The sequence below is a fragment of the Bufo gargarizans genome, unplaced genomic scaffold, assembly GCF_014858855.1.
Source record: "Bufo gargarizans isolate SCDJY-AF-19 unplaced genomic scaffold, ASM1485885v1 original_scaffold_1381_pilon, whole genome shotgun sequence".
NCBI classification, from domain to species: domain Eukaryota; kingdom Metazoa; phylum Chordata; class Amphibia; order Anura; family Bufonidae; genus Bufo; species Bufo gargarizans.
The window spans coordinates 34,640-61,457 of NW_025334330.1; the positions used below are offsets into that span (position 1 = coordinate 34,640).

A 26,818-nucleotide genomic window follows, 5' to 3' on the forward strand; every position below is an offset into this window, starting at 1 on the left:
TGGACTTGATATAAAACAGTGGACCAACACCAGCAGATGACATGGCTCCCCAAACCATCACTGACTGTGGAAACTTCTCACTGGACCTCACACAACTCAGACTGTGTGCCTCTCCATTCTTTGGACCAATGAGCAACAGTCCAGTCCTTTTTCTCCTTAGCTGGGGTAAGACGCTTCTTAGGTTGTCTCTGGGTCATGAGTGGCTTGACACAAGGAATGCGACACTTGTAGACCATGTCCTGGATACGTCTGTTTGTGGTGACTCTTGAAGCACTGACTCCAGCTGCAGTCCACTCCTTGTGAATCTTCCCCAAATTCTTGAATGCCCTTTTCTTTCAAGGCTGCAGTTATCAAGTGCACCCTTTTCATTCCACTCAACTTTCCATTAATCACTCTGTGAACATCCAGCTTCTTTAGCAATGACCCTTTTAAACTTACCCTCCTTGTGGAGGGTGTCAATGACTGTCTTCTGGACAACTGTCAAGTCAGCAGTCTTCCCCATGCTTGTGTAGCTGAACTAGATTGAGGGACCACTAGAGTGTGACACCATGAGTCTGCAATATTGAACCTTTTCACAATATTCAAATTTTCTGAAATACTGACTTTTAGGTTTTCATTAGCTATAAGCCATAATCATCAACATTAAAAGTAATAAACACTTGAAATAGATCACTCTGTGTGTAATGAATCTGTAGAATATATGAGTTTCACCTTTTTGAATTAAATTACTGAAATAAATAAATTTTTTGATGATATTTAAATTTATTGAGAAGCACTAGTATAAAGAAATCTTCTTTTTGTCGTAGGAGTTTATCCATGTTTCCCCTCCTCCTCCTCACAATCCTGTGTCTGGCTGTAAGGCAACTGGCTACAGCAGAAGCCTCCCCTACTGTCTGCAGTAGAACAAAGACATTGGGCCAGATTTATCATTAGCTCCAGTCAGAATAATGGAGTGAAAAAGTCCCAAAAAAAAAGTCCCAAACGCTAAAACTGCGCACAAATTTGCGACTTTTTTGTGCTCTGCACTATGCTCGCCAGTTTTCTGAAAGTGGGCGTATTTTTTTATGTAAATGAATCTCTAGACAGATTTACTATTGGGACTATTTAAAAAGTCGCAAAAAAGTTGCAATTTCACTCCAGTGAGGACCATGCTGGGTACTTTCACACTTGCGTTGTTTGGTTCCGGCAGGCAGTTCCGTTGCCTGAACTGACTGCCTGATCAGGCAAACTGTATGCAAACGGATGTCATTTTTTCTGACTGATCAGGCATTTTTCAGACTGATCAGTCAGAAAAATGCCTGATCAGTCAGAAAAATGCATTGCAATACCGGATCCGTTTTTCCGGTGTCATCAGGCAAAACGGATCCGTTTTTTTTCTTCTTCTCATTTTTAAAGGTCTGCGCATGCGCAGACCGGAAGAACGGATCCGGCATTCCGGTATTTTGAATGCCGGATCCGGCACTAATGCATTCCTATGGAAAAAAAGGCATTCAGGCAAGTCTTCAGTTTTTTTCGCCGGAGATAAAACTGTAGCATGCTACGGTTTTCTCTTTTGCCTGATCAGTCAAAATGACTGAACTGAAGACATCCTGATGCAAACTGAACGGATTACTCTCCATTCAGAATGCATGGGGATATGCCTGATCAGTTCTTTTCCGGTATAGAGCCCCTAGGACGGAACTCTATGCCGGAAAAGAAAAACGCAAGTGTGAAAGTAGCCTTATCTTATGAGACTTTTTAATAGAACACGCAACTTTTTCATAAAAACGTGCAACCTTTTTGTAAAGATGTGCGACTTTTGTAAAGCTGCTTACTGACGGATAAACTGCTACCGTCAAACCACATTTATTACAGTCTTAAAGGGCCGATCATAAATCTGACTTGGCTAAAACTGACTTTAGCCATATGTGAAAGTGGAGTGAGCTGTCAGAGTCATGATAAATCTGGCCCATTGTTTATACCAGCCCCCTTGCTACACCTCATCCACTCAGGGCAAGCAAGCTCCATCACTTTTTGACCTCCCTGCTTCCCCTACGTTGCTGAAATGTTAAAGGGGTATTCCCATTTGGGACACTGATGGCATATCGTTGAGATATGCCATGAATGTGAGATAGGTGCGTGACCCACCCTTATCTCCAGAATGGGGCCCTTGAAGTGTGAAGGAGAGCACATTGTGCACATTCATCTCTATGGGAGTTCCAAAAACAGCTGAGCGAGTGAGAGCGTACTGCGCATGCACGGCTACCTCACGATTCACCGCTATGGGACTACAGGAAATAGCCGATCCGGCCCTCAGCTATTTTCAGCGCTCCCACAGAGGTGAATGGAGGGTGGGCATGCATGCACAGCTGCTCTCAGTTTCCTTTGGAGACCCATTTGAGAGATAGGAGATGGGACCCACAGCTATCTGACACAGCATATCCTAGGGATATGCGATCACTGTCTGAGATGACATAACCCGGGCCCAGTGAGATACACTCTGTCATGTATATGTCTCCCCTGGAAGAACTGAGATCTTAGATCTGAATGTGTCCATTTTGAAATCTGGCAGGATATAAGGGGGTCCCCTTTCAAATTATTTTCCATGATGCCCACTGATGCCTCACAAGTAGTGGTGCTGCCAGAATACAGAAACTACTTTCCTCCATACTTTTTGGGAATGTCTGACCCTAATACCCTTCTAGTATATATCGTAAACCCTGATAGTTTTCCCCTTGACATCTGCTTTCTGTGATCCTGGTTATATTTTGTGAAATTGCTAAATAAATAATTAAAACAAAAATAAAGCAGAGCTGCAATGTAAAGCAAGGAAACAGCAGTATCCAGAGCTTCTAATGAGACACATAGCAGAACAGAGCTTTAAAAAGGATCCAGACAGACCCCACTGGAAGTAAATAGCAGATAGCATCAAGCTGCTCCTTCTATACGTTTTGCATAGATTTGCTTACCCATGGAAAAAGTGCATTTCCTTGTTGTACCACCCGCAAGCATAGAGACAAGGACATCCTGACCCAAGGATCTTTTTACACCACCAAAGTAAATAGGAGTTGATATATTGATCAGGGGTTGATGCGACCTTAGCACATCCATTTGAGCTGAACATTTCCAGTGTGCTGTACCTTGTACTGGTCAGAGCTGTTCTCATACCAGTCATCCCAAACAGAAGCACATGTCGTAGATGATTTTTCAGCACTTTTTTAGCCTTGAATAATGTTCCAGTAGCAAAAAAAAAAACACCTGAAATAGATCCACATTTTTAAACTTTTCCTAGAGTTCTGTATTAGGGTACATTGGGGCAGACTGTCCATAGACCCCACAGCCAAATTTCCCAGTGGGCAAACACCCAGAGGGCCACCCAAGCCCTCCTAACGGCTGATAGTTCTCAAAATTGAATAATGTAGGAGCATTACGTACTTATGAATCAGGTACAATGAATTAAACATATGAGCTTCTGAATTCAACTGTATCGCCATCTTCACTGGTATTTAGTTCTGCTGGGACAGTATTTGCTGCTGTACAGTGGTATTTGGTTCTGCTGGGGCAGTATTTTGTGCTGCACTGTGGTATTTGGTTCTGCTGGGGCGGTATTTTGTGCCGCACTATGGTATTTGGTTCTGCTGGGACAGTATTTTGTGCCGCACTGTGGTATTTGGTTCTACTGGGACAGTATTTTGTGCCGCACTGTGGTATTTGGTTCTTCTGAGGCGGTATTTTGTGCTACACTGTGGTATTTGGTTCTACTGGGACAGTATTTAGTGTCGCACTGTGGTGTTTGGTTCTTCTGAGGCGGTATTTTGTGCCGCACTATGGTATTTTATTCTACTGGGACAGTATGTAGTGTCGCACTGTGGTGTTTGGTTCTGCTGGGGCAGTATTTAGTGCCGCACTGTGGTATTTGGTTCTGCTGGGGCAGTATTTTGTGCTGCACTGTGGTATTTGGTTCTGCTGGGACGGTATTTTGTGCCGCACTGTGGTATTTGCTTCTGCTGGGGCAGTATTTTGTGCTGCACTGTGGTATTTGGTTCTACTGGGACAGTATTTAGTGCCGCACTGTGGTATTTGCTTCTGCTGGGGCAGTATTTTGTGCTGCACTGTGGTATTTGGTTCTACTGGGACAGTATTTAGTGTCGCACTGTGGTGTTTGGTTCTGCTGGGGCAGTATTTAGTGCCCCACTGTGGTATTTGGTTCTGCTGAGGCGGTATTTTGTGCCGCACTATGGTATTTGGTTCTACTGGGACAGTATTTTGTGCCGCACTGTGGTATTTGGTTCTGCTGAGGCGGTATTTTGTGCTGCACTGTGGTATTTGGTTCTACTGGGACAGTATTTTGTGCCGCACTGTGGTATTTGGTTCTGCTGAGGCGGTATTTTGTGCCGCACTATGGTATTTGGTTCTACTGGGACAGTATTTAGTGTCGCACTGTGGTGTTTGGTTCTGCTGGGGCAGTATTTTGTGCTGCACTGTGGTATTTGGTTCTGCTGGGACGGTATTTTGTGCCGCACTGTGGTATTTGCTTCTGCTGGGGCAGTATTTTGTGCTGCACTGTGGTATTTGGTTCTACTGGGACAGTATTTAGTGTCGCACTGTGGTGTTTGGTTCTGCTGGGGCAGTATTTAGTGCCCCACTGTGGTATTTGGTTCTACTGGGACAGTATTTAGTGCCGCACTGTGGTGTTTGGTTCTGCTGGGGCAGTATTTAGTGCCCCACTGTGGTATTTGGTTCTACTGGGACAGTATTTAGTGCTGCACTGTGGTATTTGGTTCTACTGGGACAGTATTTTGTGCCGCACTGTGGTATTTGGTTCTGCTGAGGCGGTATTTTGTGCTGCACTGTGGTATTTGGTTCTACTGGGACAGTATTTAGTGTCGCACTGTGGTGTTTGGTTCTGCTGGGGCAGTATTTAGTGCCCCACTATGGTATTTGGTTCTGCTGGGGCAGTATTTAGTGCCGCACTGTGGTATTTGCTTCTGCTGGGGCAGTATTTTGTGCTGCACTGTGGTATTTGGTTCTACTGGGACAGTATTTAGTGTCGCACTGTGGTGTTTGGTTCTGCTGGGGCAGTATTTAGTGCCGCACTGTGGTATTTGCTTCTGCTGGGGCAGTATTTTGTGCTGCACTGTGGTATTTGGTTCTACTGGGACAGTATTTAGTGTCGCACTGTGGTGTTTGGTTCTGCTGGGGCAGTATTTAGTGCCCCACTGTGGTATTTGGTTCTACTGGGACAGTATTTAGTGTCGCACTGTGGTGTTTGGTTCTGCTGGGGCAGTATTTAGTGCCGCACTGTGGTATTTGGTTCTGCTGGGGCAGTATTTAGTGCCGCACTGTGGTATTTTCTTCTGCTGGGGCAGTATTTTGTGCCGCACTGTGGTATTTGCTTCTGCTGGGGCAGTATTTTGTGCTGCACTGTGGTATTTGGTTCTACTGGGACAGTATTTAGTGCCGCACTGTGGTGTTTGGTTCTGCTGGGGCAGTATTTAGTGCCCCACTGTGGTATTTGGTTCTACTGGGACAGTATTTAGTGCTGCACTGTGGTATTTGGTTCTACTGGGACAGTATTTTGTGCCGCACTGTGGTATTTGGTTCTGCTGAGGCGGTATTTTGTGCTGCACTGTGGTATTTGGTTCTACTGGGACAGTATTTTGTGCCGCACTGTGGTGTTTGGTTCTGCTGGGGCAGTATTTAGTGCCCCACTATGGTATTTGGTTCTGCTGGGGCAGTATTTAGTGCTGCACTGTGGTATTTGCTTCTGCTGGGGCAGTATTTTGTGCTGCACTGTGGTATTTGGTTCTACTGGGACAGTATTTAGTGTCGCACTGTGGTGTTTGGTTCTGCTGGGGCAGTATTTTGTGCCGCACTGTGGTATTTGGTTCTGCTGGGGCAGTATATTGTGCCGCACTGTGGTATTTGGTTCTGCTGGGGCGGTATTTTGTGCCGCTCTCCAGTATTGCTGGCTCCGCCTACTGCTGTTGTCCCTCCCCACTTGTGTTGCTCTACCTTCTGTCAATTTGGACCCACCTACAGCAGGGGCCACTTTTATGTTTTTTCCAGGGTCACTTTACGTTCAAAGTACGCCCCTGGGGTACATCATCCACACTGGACAGAAAATACAGCAGAAAGTCCTCTGCAGAAATGGTGATGACTTTCACCCTGCGGTGGAGAGCTGCAGCAGAACTGTTACTGATCTCACATCCCCCGCAGGTCAGTTTACCTTGCAATTGTGTGGATGACATTTCTGCCCGTACAATGCTGCAGAGTCGGCACGTGGAAATCTTCAGAGGCGGATCTGCAGCGTTTCCACCATGTGTGGATCCATCCTTATGCTGCCATAGGCTCCCTTTGTGCCGCTATATGGTGCCTCTGCACAGTTTTGTGTGACTGCGGTATACTACAATTTAGTTTTTAATTCTTTATGAATCCGGGAGCACATTTAGAGGCATATGGGTCTGTAGATTTCTATATTGGTCTGTACAGAGCTACAATACAGTCATGTTCACACTGTGCCTGCCTTCTACGCCTGGTGCATGCGTTACGCAAGCTTACTGCGACGTACTCATCTAAAGCATCTTCCAGAGGTATAATCTATTGTGCTGATATACTGTGCCTCCGAGGTACACTGCAGATGCACCCTTACATTGGCAGAGGTTTGTGAGGTACATACGAGAGCATACCTCTTGGTAAAGAGACTACTTTAACCCCTTCAATCCTGTTTTGGATTTTTCTTCCACTGATTTTTTTTTTTTACCAATGCAAAACTAAGCAAGTACAGATTCCAAAAAATCCCTCTCCCACTGATTCCAGGGTATGTAAATCCCCATCTACTGCTATTTTCAACTATTTTTCTTTTAGGGTCCATTCACACAACCGTAACTGTTTTGCAGCCCTATGATAGAAATACCTAATCTTGTCCACAAGAATAGGACATGCTCTATCTTTTTTTGCGGGGCCTACGGGTGGGGACAGCACACCATGTGCTGTCCGCATCTTTCGCAATCCCATTGAAATGAATGGGTCCGCACTTGCGGAACGGATACGGACCCAGAAATACGTTTGTGTGAATGGACCCTTACTGGGCATGCTGGACGTTGTAGTTTTGTAGCAGTTGGAGACCCAGAGGTTGGAGATTACCATTGTATTGCACTGTATAGCAGCTGATGCGTTTGCCAGTATTGTGACGCCAGTGTTTGCAGGGGTACCTTTGGGACGCATCTTATAAATGATCCCATGTGTAGCTGTGTGAGGAGATCAATAACCATTTCTATGATTTTGTGTTATATTAAAGCCAAGAACCAGAAGATGGCTTGATATCTGTTCCCATTAGAGTGAGACCCTCCTGGCAAGATGTGAAAGACGACAAATTGATGAAGACGACAGGCGACAGCTTTCTGGTGACCCACGTTAATCAGACTCAAGATCGGCTGGTAAGAGTGATATCGTATAATGCTTTTATACAACTCTCTAAATGTGTGGAGAGATCATTCATTGAAGCTATAGATCAATGCCAGTCTGTTGTGCTGCCCCCATGACAACACTTCCTGTCCTGTGCTGCTACTCACATCAGTTTTAAAGTAGTAGCTGCAAGCATTCAAACCAGTTAGGCAGCGTTTTGGAAATCCGGTGCAAATGCTGGACAAAAAACTGTTGCATACACCGCTTTTTTTCTGGCCGAAACACAGCATTTATGTCATAAATCGAATGGATCACCGCCGGACCTCTTGGCAGTCAATGAGTATCTGGTGGTAAAGTAGAGGATCCGGTAACACCAGGTCTTGTGAGATCCAGCAGGCTGGTATGTACCGGAAAAGCCTGCCACATCTCCGAACAGAGAAGTGAACGTGCTCTAAGTGGGTGGATATCTGAACTAGGAGAAGACTGGAAGTTTTGTTATGGGGACAATAGAGCCAAAATGGGCACAACATCTGTAACTTAAAGGGGTTGTCTCATCATGGACAATGGGAGCATATCGCTAGGATATGCCCCCATTGTCTTATAGGTGCAGGTCCCACCGCTGGGACCTGCACCTATATCGAGAACGGAGCCCCACAAGGTGGTGGCTGGAGGACTCTGGTCCGGCCACCACCAAGCCAGCTCCCCATAGAAGTGAATAGAAGCGTACCGCGCATGTGCTCCCATTCATTTCTATAGGGCCGACGGAAATAGCCGAGCCAGCGCTCGATAGAAAATGAATGGAGGGCTGCTGCGCATGCGGGGCTCCGTTCTTGATATAGGTGCGGGTCCCAGTGGTGGGACCCGCATAAGACAATGGGGGCTAATCCTAGCGATATGCCCCCATTGTCCATGATGAGACAACACCTTTAAAAGGGGTTATCCCATGACTAATGTAAAAAAATGAAAATCATCATATAGCACATGACAATATCTTTCTAACAAAGTTAGAACCAGCCCTGTACCTCACAGGTACAGATCTCCCCATTCATTTCTCTGCGGATTAAAATCAAGCTGGCAGCTTAAGGGGAGTGTCCAGCTGCTGCAGCTTAGGGGGCGTGTCTTTTCTGCTGCAGCTCAGGGGGCGTGTCTTTTCTGCTGCAGCTCAGAGGGCGTGTGTTTTCTGCTGCAGCTCAGGGGGCGTGTCTTTTCTGCTGCAGCTCAAGGGGCGTGTGTTTTCTGCTGCAGCTCAGGGGGCATGTCCTTTCTGCTGCAGCTCAGGGGGCCTGTCTTTTCTGCTGCAGCTCAGGGGGCCTGTCTTTTCTGCTGCAGCTCAGGGGGCATGTATTTTCTGCTGCAGCTCAGGGGGCGTGTCTTTTCTGCTGCAGCTCAGGGGGCGTGTCTTTTCTGCTGCAGCTCAGGGGGGTGTCTTTTCTGCTGCAGCTCAGGGGGCGTGTCTTTTCTGCTGCAGCTAAGGGGCGTGTCTTTTCTGCTGCAGCTCGGGGGCGTGTCTTTTCTGCTGCAGCTCGGGGGGCGTGTATTTTCTGCTGCAGCTCAGGGGGCATGTCTTTTCTGCTGCAGCTCTTTCCCTATTACAACTCAGGAGGCTATTGAAGGATAAAACTGAGCATGTGCGGCCATCTCACCCATGACGGTACCTATGCAACTAGGACCTCCCATCCAGGACAGGAAACCTGAAGAAATAATATGGTTCACACCCCCACCACACCTCAGTTCAGGTTTCCTGTCCTCCGGATAGGAGGTGCCTGAGGAGCTCTGGCTCATGCCGTGATTTTGGTTCTTACCTCAGGAGGCTGGGGAGGTCCGGGCCTACTATACCGTAAAGGGACCTATCCCTGGCGGCGTCAGTTTCCTCAGAAAGCTGCTGCCTGAGCCTGCTCTTCTTCTTGCCTCCTCCCAAGCCTCTGTGGGGAGCCGCTGTGGCCGTGTTCAAGTGGCTCCCGGTCCATTGTAGCGGGATGCCCGGCGTCCCGCTTCCAATATGGCGGCGCGCACTTCCCTGCATTCTGCGCATGTGCACCGGGACGGCCCCTTCCGGCTTATTGATGTCATCTCCGGACGCCGGGCCGGAAGGGGTGTGTGTATCCTCCCTCATTGGATTAGGCACTATTGGGCCCAGGGGTTAAAAGGAGCCGAGGCGCGCTTTACAAATCGGCAGCAGGAGAAGGCAGCCAGCCTTGTGGCACACAGTGCTGTGCAGGATCTGGGTTTCCACCAGCATGTCGGAACCAGGTGATGCAGGATGCGCCAACCCCTGGAGCCCTCGAGGCCCACAAGCCCGGTATTGGTCCTGAGGAGCGGGGAAGCTCCTTATTCAGTTTTTGGGTAGAGCTAGAGGTCGCAAAGCCTTTACTAGTGTTATAGCTAGATGGGTTAAGACTTCTATTTCTCTGGTTTATTCTTCCCGTAGCCTAACTCCCCCTTCGGGGTTCGGGGCTCATTCCACCAGATCTGTGGCGGCCTCTTGGGCGGAGAAAGCGGAGGCGTCTCTGTCCCAGATATGCAAAGCTGCTACTTGGAGCTCTCCCCATACCTTTTTTAAAATTACAGACTGCATCTTGACTCAGATGCAGCCTTTGGGAGAAAAGTGCTACAAGCTGCAGTCCCTCCCTAAATTCTTTATCTTATAGTTTATTCTCGCATAGGTGCCATCATGGGTGAGGGGAAAACAATAATTACTCTTACCAGTAATTGTTTTTCTTGAAACCCATGACGGCACCCCAAAAAATCCCCCCCCCCCCCAAAAAAAGGGATATATATATTGATATATATATGCAGTAGCTGCAGAAAGTATTAGAAGGAATATAACTTACCAGATTGGTTCTCTTTGCCACTTTGTGGGTTGGTTTCTGTCTTCAACCTTCTTTTTCTTGGTGGTTGGCACGCCTCCGGAGGTCTGTTTATTGGAATCCCTGAGGTGTGGTGGGGGTGTGAACCATTTTATCTCTTCAGGTTTCCTGTCCTGGATGGGAGGTCCTAGTCGCATTGGTGCCGTCATGGGTTTCAAGAAAAACAATTACCGGTAAGAGTAATTATTGTTTTCTGCTGCAGCTCAGAGGGCATGTCCATTCTTCTGCAGCTCTTTCCCTATAACAGCTCAGGGGGCGTGTCCATGCTCTCCCCATCACAGCTCAGGGGGCGTGTCCATGCTCTCCCTATCCCTGCTCAGGAGGCTGTTGAAGGATGAAACTGAGCATGTGCGGCCATCTCAGTGAGCCGGACAAAGAAATAAAAAACAAACAAACAGCAGGTGGCGCTATACAGATACATTTTATTAAATAGCTGAATGGCTATACAAAATTTTTTGTTACATAGAATTACAAAAGTATTCAGATCCAGGTGCCGATTTGAAAACTAGAATATTTCTTGTTGGACAACCCCCTTTTTTTGTACATCTTTAAGATAATGTAATTGTTTTTTTTTAAATAGAGATTTTAGCTGTTTATTGTGCTGATTGAGATTCCAGCACTGATCATTCAGTACGACAACTACTGATAACTATTATCTTCTGATCTCAGTGAGTAGGACAAAGCTCGGTGTTACTGTTTTTCCAGAATCTGAGGGTAAAAACATTCCATCCTATATGACAAGTGTATTTTTACCCTCAGATTCTGGAAACCAGCAATACAGGGCTTTGTCCTGCTTGACTCTATATGCCTTCAAAATGAAACTAACGCTTTCCATGGTCCACCGTGCCATTTCTAACCAGGAAGGTACATTTGAAGGTTATATGAAAAATGATTTGCTTTCCTTGATATTTTTGCATCAAATATCACAGAGGTGTGACATACCTACCCCACCAACTGCTGTGAATGAAAAACAGGTGCTCTGGCACAAATAAAGAGGATGGCGCCACCTAGGGATATAACAGTAGTATAGCTTATAGTATATACAATATATTATGTATTTATACATACAGTATAATATACTTTATATATGCCGATATAATAACTTTATTTTAATTAAAGGGATTAACTTAAGCAGCTGTAAGGATGAGCCTGCTTGCATTGACTTGTACAGTATGTAACAGGCTTTTCTATACGGCCGCTTACACAGACATGGCTCTGCGCACAAACACTTTATATGGGTTTACTCCACAAATTACATTTGTGCAAAAAGCTTTTATTAACCTTTTTTTTTTTTTAGATATTGACAGCCTTTCCTCAGGATAGGTCATCAATATCTGATAGGTGGGGTCCAAAACACGACCCCCAACTGATATCCTTTTGTTTCATTTAAAGGCGTAGGACTTATGGGGGCTATGCACATCGGACAAAAGTTGATAAAAATGTTGGTTTCAACCATAATAGTCATTCATTGGAAGAATGATCCCAAAGCGATCCTTCACCCAGGGTCATTGAACATGTATGGTGAATTTGAAGGAATGTAAACGCCAGTATGGTCTAAAATGTGTATGGCTGCGTTCAGCGAGCCTACTACGACCTAATGTGAATGGCCAACATTAGTGTTTCTTCTTTGATTGCTCACTTACTCTTTCTGCAGAGACTGACAGCAGCAGAGAATGGTCTGAACGATGCACAGTGTTCTGAAGAATGGCTTCTCCATCATGGTATAGACTCCAGGCATCTCACCATCCAAGATCTACTAAACCTGGGGAGCATTGTCATGTGAGTTATAGAATGTAAATCTTAACCCAATTAGATGGACAGACAGAAAATCTATTGCTGAAATATTTTTTGGGAATGGGAAGTGTGTTTCTGTTTAGTAATATTATTACATTTCCAAAGTATTGACTACATATGTGTGTATATATAACAATATGAAACCCTGCTTTTCCCTATAACAGGGTTTCCAGTCCGATTACTGTTTACACAATAGTGAGTAGATTAGGAACATTTTCCCACACTTAAGGTGGATTTTCATGTACCAATAATCGGACAGATTATCGGGAACGGCCGCTCCTGTGAACGCTCATTCCTGATAATCTGGCCATCTAAATATGCCACCGATCAGCTAATGAACAAACAAAACGCTTGTTCATCGGGTGATCCTGCCATTCGTGCAGGCACGCCAATCATCGTTCCTGGGCAGCAGATCGTGCAGTCTAAACAGCGATCTGCCGACTAGAAACAATGATTCTGTATATGGACGAGGGATCACTATAGCTGTGAAGGAGATTGCTGTAAATGCAGCAGCCGACTGTCGGGAAGGAACTCTTCCTTCCGACAATCGGCTGTTCCATCGGCCTGTGTAAACCGGTCGGCTTTTCAGATTGATTGTTAGTGAGCACATAGTTTTGCAGTTAAGCAGAGGTTAACAATGGCTGTTAATAACTAGTTTGAAAAGCGTGGTGATTTGTGATAAAACTGCATGTTGGCAAATGGGCCTTGCTGTCGTCGCTTGCTCATCATTATGTAGGACAGATACAAATCTGATACCCATTCACATATAAATTATTGACACAGACAACCTATGAATTGCTGTATGCAAATCTAGTCATATCAAACAGATCTCGAATAAGTTGATAATACATTTGAATGGTGGCATTAATGCAAAAATCGACATAAAATAAATTAAAGCATGCTCCATCAGATGCCATACTTCAGACCACATTCTACTTGGGGGATATACACTCACCCAAGACTGAACAGTTTTGCCCAGAATACATTGCAAGGTACTGTTTAGTATTACATATGTCAATACAGGCTAAATTGCTCACGGTCATGTCCATGAGACTTTTCTCTAGGACTGTGGCATCTTAAGATCCTGAAGTTTTTGGATAATAAGGAATGCAAGCTCTCATATCTAAAGATCATGTTGTTGTAATATTGGCATTCATGAAAAATACCCCCAAAAAAGGGATGCCGCCTATAACTTTCATGTTTCTTTTCACGGAAATAGCACCGTATCAGGATTCACAAATGGCACATTGTTTTGCATTAGATTTTATTATCATTAATTTTTGTGTTATAGATTTATGGCTCATGCACACGACCGTATGTATTTTGCGGTCCGCAAAAAAACGGATCCGCAAAAAATACGGATGACGTCCGTCTGCATTCCGTATTTTGCAGAACAGAACAGCTGGCCCCTAATAGAACAGTACTATCTTTGTCCGTAATGTGGACAATAATAGGACGTGTTCTATTTTTGGGCGGAACGGAAATAAGGACATACGGAATGCACAAGGAGTACCTTCCTTTTTTTTGCGGACCCATTGAAACGAATGGTTCCGCCTACGGTCCGCAAAAAAAACAAAAAACGGAACGGATGTGGAAAGAAAATACCTTCGTGTGCATGAGCCCTAACCATGTAGTGGCTGTAGGGGTGGTGTTTAATAACCAGATAAACAGAATAATGTGCTCTGTTTTATACATAGATATCACTAATTTATTTTTATCTAAAGGAAACCATCAAGAAATGCAGCCAAGCAAATTGAACTAACTGCAGAGACCGTAAATGAATTTGAATTGAAAATTCAGGAGTAAGTTGAAAACTGTGAACATTTCTTGAAGGTTGCAAAATTTCTATCGATACAAAAAAAAGACGTTTGACAGTAATCCTCACTTTTAAGCTCAGTCTATGAGGTTTTCTTTTGTGGTTATTGTTTGTATCTTGGCACTGAGATAATTAATGTGATGCAAGCCTACAAATACACTGAACAAAAATATAAACGCAACACTTTCGGTTTTGCTCCCATTCTGCATGAGCTGAACTCAAAGATCTGAAACATTTTCTACATAAGACCCATTACTCTCAAATATTGTTCACAAATCTGTCTAAATCTGTGTTAGTGAGCACTTCTCCTTTGCCGAGATAATCCATCCCACCTCACAGGTGTGGCATATCAAGGTGCTGATTAGACAGCATGAATATTGCACAGGTGTGCCTTAGACTGCCCACAATAAAAGTCCACTCTGAAATGTGCACAGTTTTGCCTTACTGGGGGAGGGTCAGAAAGCCAGTCAGTATCTGGTGTGGCCGCCATTTGCCTCACACAGTGCGACACATCTCCGTCGCATAGAGTTGATCAGGTTGTGGATTGTGGCCTGTGGAATGTTGGTCCACTGCTCTTCAATAGCTGTGCGAAGTGGCAGAATATTGGCAGGAACTGGAACACGCTGTCGTATATGCTGATCCAGAGCATCCCAAACATGCTCAATGGGTGACATGTCCGGTGAGTATGCTCGCCATGCAAGAACTGGGATGTTTTCAGCTTCCAGGAATTGTGTACAGATCCTTTCAATATGGGGCCGTGCATTATTATGCTGCAACATGAGGTGATGCTTGTGGATGAATGGCACAACAATGGACCTCATGGTTCTCGTCACGGTATTCGCTGTGCATTAAAAATGCCATCAATAAAATGCACCTGTGTTCGTTGTCCATAACATACGCCTGCCCATAACCCCACTGCCACCATGGGCCACTCGATCCAAAACGTTGACGTCAGCAAACCATTCACCCACACGACACCACACACGCTGTCTGCCACCTGCCCTGAACATTGAAAACCGGGACTCTTCCGTGAACAGAACGCCTCTCCAACGTGCCAGACGCCATCGAATGTGAGCATTTGCCCACTCAAGTAGGTTATGACAACGAACAGCAGTCAGGTCCAGACCCCGATGAGGACGACGAGCGCAGATGAGCTTCCCTGAGACGGTTTCTGACAGTTTGTGCAGAAATTCTTTGGTTATGCAAACCGATTGTTGCTGCAGCTGTCCGGGTGGCTGGTCTCAGACGATCATGGAGGTGAACATGCTGGATGTGGAGGTCCTGGGCTGGTGTGGTTACACGTGGTCTATGGTTGTGAGGCCGGTTGGATGTACTGCCAAATTCTCTGAAACACCTTTGGAGACAGCTTATGCTAGAGAAATGAATATTCATTGCACGGGCAACAGCTCTGGTAGACATTCCTGCAGTCAGCATGCCAATTGCACGCTCCCAAACGTTGCGACATCTGTGGCATTGTGCTGTGTGATCAAACTGCACTTTTCAGAGTGGCCTTTTATTGTGGACAGTCTATGGCACACCTGTGCAATATTCATGCTGTCTAATCAGCACCTTGATATGCCACACCTGTGAGGTGGGATGGATTATCTCGGCAAAGGAGAAGTGCTCACTAACACAGATTTAGACAGATTTGTGAACAATAATTGAGAGTAATGGGTCTTATGTGTATGTAGAAAAGGTTTCAGATCTTTGAGTTCAGCTCATGCAAAATGGGAGCAAAACCGAAAGTGTTGCGTTTATATTTTTGTTCAGTGTAGATTACAGCCATGTGTGTATACCATTGTGAATAAAGGTCTTACATTTAAAGCAGGGGTGCACAACCTGCGGCTCGGGGGCCACATGCGGCCCTCGATACCATTCTGTCTGGTAAAAGACATGTATGTCTATGTCTTGTGAATGCTCATATGTATCTTTCATGTATTCTCCCATTAGATGGGAGTCCTGGAAGTGTAACTAGACATTAATGATATATACTGTATGTTCAGTATGCCAGAAATACAGAATTTCAGTTGGTAATACCCCTTTAAGCTTTATTTTTGGCCCTTGGAATTGATTCAGGCTGAACATGTGGCCCCCAACCAGAAAAGGTTGTGCACCCCTGATTTAAAGGAACTCTTATCAGCTTGGACAAGCCATATTAAAGGGAATGTGATATCAGAAAATTACCTATTGTTTAAACACCATGTTTAAAGAATTTTTGGTGATGTTATTTTTAATTTTCCATGTCAGAATCTATATTTAAACAAAAAACATAAAATCCTGCAGTTTTCTTACTGGCCCCTAAGCCTAATAATAGGCGCCACTTCTTGGTATGTACAGATCACCTTACTGCAGTTATCCCCTTATCATTACAGGCAGCATTAGTTTAGCATATTTCACCTCTGTGTATGATAGCACAGGATCCCCCATTCACATTAGGTGATTGTCAAAGCTTATCTATACTCCTTGCTTGTACAATGACCTCTCCACAGGCCCCAGAGCACGCCTAGACAACTCTCCCATAGAAGTCAGTGGGGTCCCCTCCTGACCAATGGGGCTGCCGTAAAGCAATTCTTAAAATGTTGTTAACAGCAGTTCAAGCAAGATGGCCGCCCCTATATTCATGTTAAGGAAACAGAATTCAAAAAAATCTGCGATCACAAAATAAAAACAGATTAGAACAAAAGGATATGTTTTGCTATCTGGATTTAACTGGCAGGAAAACATTTTGGTGACACTTTCCCTTTAATTACATTAATGCATGCTGATCCTGAGTTCAGGTGAGTAATTTGTATTTCTATACTTACCACAATCTGGCCATGTAATCCAGTATGTATGTGTGCTTAGGAGTCCTTTCAATGCATTACGTGGCTGATTTGCAGGCACACAGTGGGGAAACGGGACACAAATTACTGACCTGAGCTTAGTGCCAGCTATGCCAATCACGCATCAGTGTCGTTAATAGCACCGGCCCAAGGCGACAAGAGTCCCTTTTATTTAGCCTCTTGTCTCACTCTTAGACATTATTAATCCGCTTATCAGAAGTGCTACAATCCAAAATGTTGTGTAAACTCCTGTGTTATGTTATCTCTGCTTCACGTAGTGGCAGATTTAAAGGGAATGTGTCATCAGAAAAGGACCTGCTGTTTAAATCACTTTTTTATGTTTAACATATTTTTTAAGAATTTTTGATGATGTTTTTAATTTTCCACGTATTCCATATATTTAGATAAAAAAGATAAAAATCCTGCAGTTTTTGCACTAGCCACTAAGCCTAATAATAGGGGCCACGTCTTGGTTTGTACAGATCACTTTACTGCAGATAACTCATTCAAATCTTGCCTGTAATGATATCACCTCTGTGTATAGATAAGACAGGATCCTCCATTCACAATAGGTGATTGTCAGAGCTTATGTATTTTTTCCTTGTACAATGACCTCTGCACAGGGCACAGAAAATGCCTAGAAAACTCTCCCATAGAAGTCAGTGGGGTCCCTTCCTGACCCATGGGGCTGCCACAAAGCAATTTTCTTAGCGCTCTTTCACACAAGCGGATCCCGTGTGGCTAATCCGCTGCGTGAAAGAGAGCCAAGCCCTGTTCCCGACAGCAGAGACACGGAGCATTAACATGACTGATAATGCTCCGTGCCCCTCTGTGATCTTTTTACTACAAAATGACAGTGAGATAAAGTTTTCACCGTGATTTTGTAGTAAAAAGGTCACAGAGAGGCACGGAGCATTATCAATCATGTTAATGCTCCGTGTCTCTGCTGTCCAGTGCGGGGCTTGGCTCTCTTTCATGCAGCAGATTACCCACACGGGATCCGCTCGTGTGAAAGAGCCCTAAATTCTTTCTAAATGCTGTTAAGAACAGCTCAGGTAAGATGGCCATCCCCATATTCATGTTCAGGAAATAGAATAAAAGATCTACAATCAGAAAAAAAAACTGATTAGAAAAAATGATTTGTGCTTCTATCTGATTCTAACTGGCAGATAATATTGTTGGTGACACATTTCCTTTAAACCGTCTTACTGCTGTAAACAAAATTCATGCAATACAGTACGGCCAGAAAGAGTGGTCGCTGTACACACTAAGCCATGCCCACCCCCAGCAGCCATGACTCTGCTCATCTGGCTGCCACAGGTTAGAGTTTCTGCCTGCATTCTGCCAGCCATACCCTTAGAATCATCATTGGCCTCATAACCAATATCCTATGTAATCTAACATTATTGGTATACACAGGATACTTTGCTCCTAATGCTCATTGTATCACTTTCCAAGGTAATATTTGTACCACGGAGATCTTAATGGTGCAGACATGATTACTGTATATTTTTTGCACACCCTATATAGACTGTGTTCATACTGCATACATATGTGCTGGGAAAGTATTAGAGAGGTACCTTTTTATTTTTATTTTACTGGTTAGGAAAGTCTGTGCTTTCCTAAACAGTGGGTCATCCCAAAAATAAAAGTACAGTATAACGTGTAGTTGACTTTTTTCCATTGTGGCCAATGTATTCCACTATGGCTCTCCAGTGGCATACATCAGAGGTACATGTCAGAGCATACTCACAATATATACCTCTGGTGCATAGCCAAAGTGCAATGTGCACAATTTCTGAAATCGCCACTTTGTTCATTATCAATTTTGCTCTGTTCATACTGTTAACATAAACATTATTGTCTTTGTGTTTTAGGGCAATCGATTACTTCCATAGACGAATTCACTGGTTAATGGAAGGCAGCAGAAAGGTAATGCACAAGTATTCACCCTCCAGCTTCAACAGAGACCAGTGTCAACCATAGTCCAACAGCAACTATGTGCTTAATACTTTGTGGCCACAAAGCAACAAATGGCACATAGTTCACTATTATACAACCTTTTCTGTTCAGTGCTTGTATCCCATCTGGCACGGTCTTGTAAACCCACCTTTTTCCTATCCCACAATTCACACATTATCCTCTTACTCACCAAAGTTCAATAAACCCCAAGCCCTTTCCGCAGTACTTTATTACCAGACCTTTATCTTCAGGGCTGGTTGGAGATCTGTTGGACTTGTGTAGCAGTGTATATTCTGGGTCAGGGGGGAACTAGCTCTCCTTAGGGAGAGAGCACCTTAATCAGTGTGAGCCAGAGACTTATAGGCCTTACATGCTCCTCTGGAATTCTGGGAGGGAAGGGATACAAATGAGCTCTTAACAAGCTCTGCCTCTAATGCCACCAGATGTAAGGCAGCTATCCTATAAGTCAATGTTCAGCTCTTAAAATAAGCCTTGAGACATGACTTGGATATTAAATAAGCCAGCAATTTGCATATGTATCAAATCGTTTTTTTAACACATTAAAAGCACACAGAGCTATGGGGACGGGGTATTCCGAATGTGCTAGCGGCCATCTAGCAGCCCATGTTCTCAGCTATATACACAAAATCCCGGTGACAGGTTCTCTTTAACTGGGTGAGAGGCTTGTGAGCTTGTTAAGAGCTCATTTGCATCCCTTCCCTCCCAGAATTCCAGAGGAGCATGTATGGCCTATAAGTCTCCTCACACTAATTAAGGTGCTCTCTCCCTAAGGAGCGTTAGTTCCCTCCTGACCCGGACACAGGCCTCTCACCCAGTTAAGCCAGTACTTTCTGCTCTGCACTGATGAGGGGCAATCACCCAGAAACAGCTGTCTGCAGATGAGATGCTGGCTTAGTTAATATCCAAGTCATGTCTCAAGGCTTATTTTAAGAGCTGAACATTGACTTGTAGTATAGCTGCCTTACATCTGGTGGCATTAGAGGCGGAGCTTGTTAAGAGCTCATTTGTATCCCTTCCCTCCCAGTGTATATTCTGTAACTGAAAATGGCTGCTCTTACTGAGTACCCTTTTGCCTTGCTTGTGTAAACTGAACTTTCTATGGCCTGCAAAAGGCTTTTTTTTATTATTATGCATTACGCAGGAATGCTGGAGTGAGGTTATGGCAGCCATCTTTAGCAGCTCTGCTTGCTGCTTCAGCGAGTCAGCGACTGCCAGATTTCATGTAATAGTCAAACCCATCCCTATCTGATCTCACAAATGAGTGAACCATTGGCGAAGCAAACACGTGTTTAAGGAAGGAGATTGGGTAAAATTGAAAGATCAGTATGTAAAACTTTAGTTATGTTGTTTTGTTATATTACTAATTCTTTGCATTATATTGTAGATGTTTGGACTTGTTCTGGGGAAAAATGTAGGTCTGCTGATCGATTCATCACATTTAAACTGCGGTCCAAGGAGAATGGATTTCTTAAGAGGCCTTTTGGTAATAAATTATACATGAATGACTTGTTTTGGTGTATATGGAAAATAAATTATTTGACTTGATTGTGATATTACCATAAATATTGATAGTATCACAGACTTGAAAATATTTGGAAAATATGAATAAAAAAAAAAAACACAAGCTGAACTATAAGAGTTAACATACCGGTATATATGGTTGCATTTCTTACTGGACTTCAGTTTTGTATATGGTTATACTCAGATTTCAAAAAGTAGAACTGGCTTAGTTGCCCATAGCAACCAATCCGATTCCACCTTTCTTTTTCAAAAGGAGCTGTGAAAAATGAAAGGAGGAATCTAATTGGTTGCTATGGGCAACTAAGCCAGTTCTACTTTACACCAATTGGATAAATGACCCTCATTACATTTCCATCAATTCCTGCAGTGAACTTGTTCTTAATTGTGTGTAAGTAATGCATTGCGTATTATTTAGTGCCTTGTAGATGAGCAGCTGTGCTACAAAGACAAGATTTTTCTGATGTCGTTTGGAACTGATGTCTCGTGTCCATGGGAATATCCAAAAGATGTCAACATTCGTGTGTAAGTATATTCTAATTTTCAGTCCTTCTCAGGATATTCATAATTTTTATTACTTTTTTCTTGCTGCCTGATAAAATAAATTTACTAAGGTTGTACTAAAAATTTACAATAATGCAGTCTCATATCTAAACTACCGGTAAGTAGATTTCCCTCAGGGCTGTGGAGTCCGAGTCATTATAAAATGGACCGACTCTGACTCCAAAAATATATAATAAATTGGTACAGTTAGTTCAATGCAGTATGTGCTGAATATATTTTCATAAGAATTTGGGAAAATGATGAAATGTCCAATAAATGTCTGTTCTATTTCTGATCTAAGGATCTAGGCTTTTAGTTGAGATGAATGTCTGCTGCCCTTTATGTAGATGCTCAGTAGTGAAGCTCCTTCGCTACAGATCGGAGGAAAACGCACTGGGAAGGAATGGCTGCACTCATCTCAGATCTGCTAGAAAAAACAGGATTAAAGAGGTTTTCTCACTAGTTACAAAAGATTAGCTTTCAACATAAAGGGACAGTTAAAAGAAGACATTTTCTAAATACATTGGTCAGTAGATTTTACTTTAGTCATGAACTATAGAGTCTAGACCAGAGATGCTCAACCTGCGGCCCTCCAGCTGTTGCAAAACTACAACTCCCAGCATGCGTGGTCAGCCTACAGCTACTACGGCATGCTGGGATTTACAGTTTTGCAACAGCTGGAGGGCCCAGTTGAGCATCCCTGGTCTAGACAGTTCAGCAGGTCTCTCGCTGTGGGCCATATGTCCTGGAGCTCCATTGAGCGTGCGCACGGGAGTACACAGCATCATAGATTACAATGCTGCTGTGCACGTCGGGCCGCCCGCGGGGCTATTGTCCTGGACTCATAAGATCATATGAGTGCGGGACAATAGCCCCGCGGGTGGTCTGACGTACACAGCATTATTGCAATCTATGATGCTGTGTACTCCCGTGCGAACGATCAATGCCGTTCAGGGACATATGGCCCGCTCACGGACCGCATATCTCGGAGGGCATACTGTCATGTGCAAGAGGCCTAAGTCAAGTACTTCTTAGTAAATCTAAACTTTCAATAAACTGTGCATAAATCAATTGTCCAGTGCATGCTCTCTCTGTATGCTTTATGTGTTAGTTTGCTTTTCCTCTGAGCTCATGTTGGGAGAGGTTAGCTGCTCTGATGGCTTCTATATGCTATACATAGAATATAAGGGGGAAAACATTTTTTTAACATCTCAAATTCAGAAATAGAGAAACACACATGTGAAAAAGTACAACTGCTTTTTTTCCCACTTACTGCAGCGTTTTGCATATTTACAATTTATTAACGTTTTTTGCGTTTTAAAGTTGTATCCAATAAATATATTTTATGTTCTACCTAAATAGCTTGATTATTGTATCATAAGGGTGATAAAAAGCTTAAATTAAGTTATTGCTCAAACATGCGCCATGTATGTGGGAGTCTGAGTTAGGGGAAATTGAGGAGTCGGAGTCAAGGCTTTGGCTTAACGACTCCACAGCCCTGCACCTAGCATTCTTGTATGGCTCTATTTGCTCCTACTGACAACAGTTTCTCTTTAAAACATTTTCTTTTTAAAGGGATTCTGTCACCAAGTTTTGTGCTATAGAGATGCGGACATGCACGGCTAGATCGCCGCTAGCATGTCCGCAATATATCTGTCCTAGAGGGCTGTGTGGTTTTAATTTCTTAAATCCTTTTTTAAAGAAATTAAAACCACACAGCCCTATAGGACAGATATATTGCAGACATGCTAGCGGTGATCTAGCCGTGCATGTCCGCAGCTCTATAGCACAAAACTTGGTGACAGAATCCCTTTAAAAACATTTTCTCTCCTTTCTATAGATTACATGAAGCAAGACAGTGGATTCAAGAGATGCAGCCTCGAGGTGGCTGTAACTTACTCCTAGCATTACGGAAAGCTTTGCAGATCCAGGACCTGGATACTCTTGTGGTTATCGTTAGCAACTGGTATGGTTTTATAATGTACTTTTTAATATAATGAAATAGTTGTCCAGGACTTTAGTATTGATGGTTTATCCTCAGGATAGGTCATCAATATAAAGGCAGCTTTGTGAAGGGGCTGCAATCCTCTGGTGAGCACTACGGACTCTTCACAGTATAGCAAGCACTGTTCATTGTATTGTGGCTGTGTTTGGCTTAGTCCCATTCACTTGAAAGGGTCTGAGTTAAAGAAAGGCCATGTGATCAATGGACGTGGAGTCACAGGCCAAGCACCATGGCCTTTTCCAAAAGCTGAAACGGATCTCCACTGGGTAAATAAGTTTTGGACAACCCCTTTAATATACAACAAAGAAATTAGTAAAACATATAAAAAATTGTATATAAATTGCATCCCTTTTAAAGTAGAATTTGGTAGGTAAATGTATAAATATTTTATAGACTACAGTTTACTATACTTTAGACTTTATAGTATACTTTATAGACTATCAGACTACAGCTGATCAGCTCAGGAAACACCCGCTCTGTTTAATTAATTCCTCTAGAAAAGGAAGGCTAAACCTAGAAATAAATGAGAAAAGTAAACCGGAGATACCCTTGTTCTCAGTCAGCAGTATTTTCTGCATGTTACTAAAATACAGTCTTGTAGAAATCCTGCTGAGAACACAAGGGTTAGTCTCCTACTGATCAGTTCCTCTTTCTGCTAACTGGTAAGGGGGTCGGTGTAGTCAAAGGATAGGATTTAGCAACCTTTTTGTCCAGCTACAGACAGAACAGTGTTAGGCCTCTTTCACACGACCGTTTTTTTTTCCGTTTTGCGGGCTGTTTTTTGCGGTCCGTATACGGTCCGTATACGGAACCATTCATTTCAATGGTTCCGCAAAAAAAACGGAATGTACTCCGTGTGCATTCCGTTTCCGTATTTCCGTTTTTCCGTTCCGTTTAAAGATAGAACATGTCCTATATTTGGCCGCAAATCACGTTCCGTGGCTCCATTAAAGTCTATGGGTCCGCAAAAAAAACGGAATGCATACGGAAATGCATCCGTATGTCTTCCGTATCCGTTCCGTTTTTTGCGGAACCATCTATTGAAAATGTTATGCCCAGCCCAATTTTTAATATGAAATTACTGTATACTGTATTTGCCATACGGAAAAACGGAACGGAACAACGGAACGGAAACGGAACCACAACGGAAGCAAAAAACGGAACAACGGATCCGTGAAAAACGGACCGCAAAACACTGAAATGGACATACTGTCGTGTGAAAGAGGCCTTAAGAGGGGTCCTGCTGCAGTCAGTTGTCCTGCAGCAAGACACAGTACATTGAGGAGAAGGAGGAGGGCATGGCTGATCTGGGAAACACAGATAACATTATAGACATTTCATAGTTTCAATTACATTTTAAGGAGATTGCTGGGATATTGTTTTATTTACTAAACATGGGGGCCTGCTCAGGAGCTGAGCGGGCACCATACCCGCCAGTAGCCTGCTGTTTTACACAGCAGACACCCGGAGACATTTTCTGTAATCTACAGTAATGCTGGTAACGGACATTTAAACCCTCAGATTCCATGGTCAGTTGTGACCACAACTGAAGTCTTAGGAACACTGCACTCCCGGGGCCTGAATGACTCCCCCGTGCTGAGATTGAGGGAGTTATTCGGTTGCAGTCTATGGGAGAAGCTATCAGATGACCAGGGAGCGGTGAGTACAGCTAGCAGCAGGAGAACGGTATTCACTGCTCCCGGTCCTACTCTGTACTAGTGAGTGATTCCATAATAGAAGTGCTCACTAGTATTCTGTCGATAAGATACACTGCCATTTTCCCCTTTTGGGGAAGAAGAGAGGGGGGGAGATTGCGTTTATGGAGCGAATAATACAGTAAATGTAGTATGCCTGTAATCGTACTGACCTGTAGAATGAAGGTAATAGGTCAGTTTTACGAGATGGGGAACGCCATAAAATCGAAACCAATAAAACTATGGTGGAATTATGTTTTTGTTCCAATTCTACCCCATTTGGAAATTTATTCCAGCTTCTCACTACATATACACACTGCAATATAAAATGGTGCCATTCAAAAGTACAAATTGTCCTGCAAAAAAAATAAGCCCTCATATGTGAACGGTAAAATAAAAAAAGTTATGACTCTGGGAAAAAGAGACTACAAAACATAACAGACCCATTAGGCTCTATTTTTTTACTTCCAGAGAACCACTTTAGAAAATAATGACTATTTCTAAAATGTATTTACTCTAGATGTAATATTACATATATGTCTTGCATTTCATTATGTTCACACCTGCATCTTATTATATTTGACATTGATAATCTATTTATAAATTCGTGTTAAATATTATTTTTGTTTTCTTGTCTTTAGCCCTGACCAGACATCAGATGTCCTTTCTGACTACTTGCTGCAGTGCACCATGGGGAAAAGTCTTAAAATCCACCTAGTTGCATTTGATAGCATTGGGCAGGTAATCTACAGTAATTTTTAATTAGTCACACAATATTAGCATATTTTATGAAATATTTTGTAACTAAGTATTTACCTAGAAATACCGTATTTTTCGCCCCATAAGGTTTCAGAGGAGGACAATACGAAAAAAAAAATATTCATTACAGCTCTGGTCAGACCACTAATCTGACCCCCAATGTTAATCAGAGCTCAACTGACAGCCCCAATAAGACCCCTAATGTTAATAAGACCTTAGCTCAGACCCCCAGTCAGACCTCAGCTCAGACCCCAATGTGAATGACCCCCAATCAGACCTCAGGTAAGAGCCCCATGCCTCTCATCAGCCCCCCATATGTCTTTCACCAGCCACCATTGCCTCTCACCAGCCTCCAGCAGCCTCTCTTCAGCCCCATTGGCTGATCGCTGCAGGAAGTAAGCTGAGACTGACCAGACCACTGAAGTAGCAGCTGTAGATCCGCAGGGTAATTGAAGAGATGAGTATAGGGCTTTTTAACCCCCATTTCCTAATCTTGGTTCAATTTGTGTAAATCCTGAAAAAAACTTTAAGATAAATTATGCAATAACTTGTTTATTCCCCTACAGGCTGATTTACAGGCAATGGCTGAATCAGTTGGAGCACATTTTCATTGCTTCTCTTCATGGAAAGAGGTATTCTATATCTGAGGTTATAGTACATTTCCATCACAATGATCCATCACCAGTAAAGTACCTTAGTAACTGGAAATAGAATGACAATGTTTGGTTTATGTTGCTTTAAACAGGATGAAATTTATGCAAGCACCGATATTAAGTTAATATTCAAAGAGGTTCAGAAAGCAGTAGGCATCTTGAACAAGATCAAGGAGCTGCGGCAAGGAAAACTGGATGACACTTTTATCAGTATAATACAAAAGGTGAGCGAATTCTGATGAATTACTCCTGTCAGCGTTACATCCTGGAGAAAAACAAGGGCGTAAAGATAAGTGTCCTAATATATTATGCCCTTCAGATCCTGAAGGTGCCCAAAACTGACAATTTTAACCAAAATAATTTTTCATTTGGTGAATGGTGAAAATGAATAACCAACTATTGTGTCAGCTGACTGATGGCAAATTGTCAACCATGTCTAAAATTGTCATCTATAGTCACAAGTCCTTGAAAGATCTTTCTTCAAAAGAATGCTCCCAGAATCTTCCTAAAATTATCCCAGAAAGATGAGATTCTCCATGTCATTGAATATGTATGGTCCGTTTGAACGACTGTAAGAAGCAATCTCGAATTACCGTACATATGTATGACTGCGTCAGAACAGTCATGGACCAGGCGATCATTCTTTCAATGGTTGGTCGACCATATACCTACTTCTGTCTAAGTAAAAGTACTCCTCTTAGCATTTTAAGTAGTAGTATTTTTATAAAAGTTAAAGTATCATTTTCAATTCAATAGTAAATAGGCTGAAAACATTTAAAAGGGTTTTGCAAGATTTTCATACTGATGACCTATCCTCAGGATAGGTAATCAGTATCTGATCGGTGGGGGTCCTCTGATGATCAGCTGTTTGAGAAGACATTGGCGCTTCTGTGATCTCCGCTGCCTTCTCACAGCTTACCAAGCGCAGCGCCGTACATTTGATATTGTATGTGCATGGTATCACGCTCAGCCCCATTC

The 26,818-nt window shown here is 43.3% G+C and overlaps 1 protein-coding gene across 1 annotated transcript in view; it reads left to right on the forward strand.

The window, feature by feature from the left end:
* The window catches only part of LOC122923231 (von Willebrand factor A domain-containing protein 3A-like), a 135,490-nt gene that overhangs the window by 5,068 nt on the left and 103,604 nt on the right, over window positions 1–26,818 (forward strand). Inside the window, exons 3-12 of the mRNA XM_044273992.1 lie at window positions 7,280–7,418; window positions 11,908–12,032; window positions 13,772–13,849; window positions 18,563–18,617; window positions 20,053–20,151; window positions 20,605–20,711; window positions 22,570–22,695; window positions 25,070–25,169; window positions 25,754–25,819; window positions 25,933–26,064. Of these exons, the coding sequence (XP_044129927.1) occupies window positions 7,280–7,418; window positions 11,908–12,032; window positions 13,772–13,849; window positions 18,563–18,617; window positions 20,053–20,151; window positions 20,605–20,711; window positions 22,570–22,695; window positions 25,070–25,169; window positions 25,754–25,819; window positions 25,933–26,064 (1,027 nt within the window). The remainder of the gene's footprint in view (window positions 1–7,279; window positions 7,419–11,907; window positions 12,033–13,771; window positions 13,850–18,562; window positions 18,618–20,052; window positions 20,152–20,604; window positions 20,712–22,569; window positions 22,696–25,069; window positions 25,170–25,753; window positions 25,820–25,932; window positions 26,065–26,818) is intronic.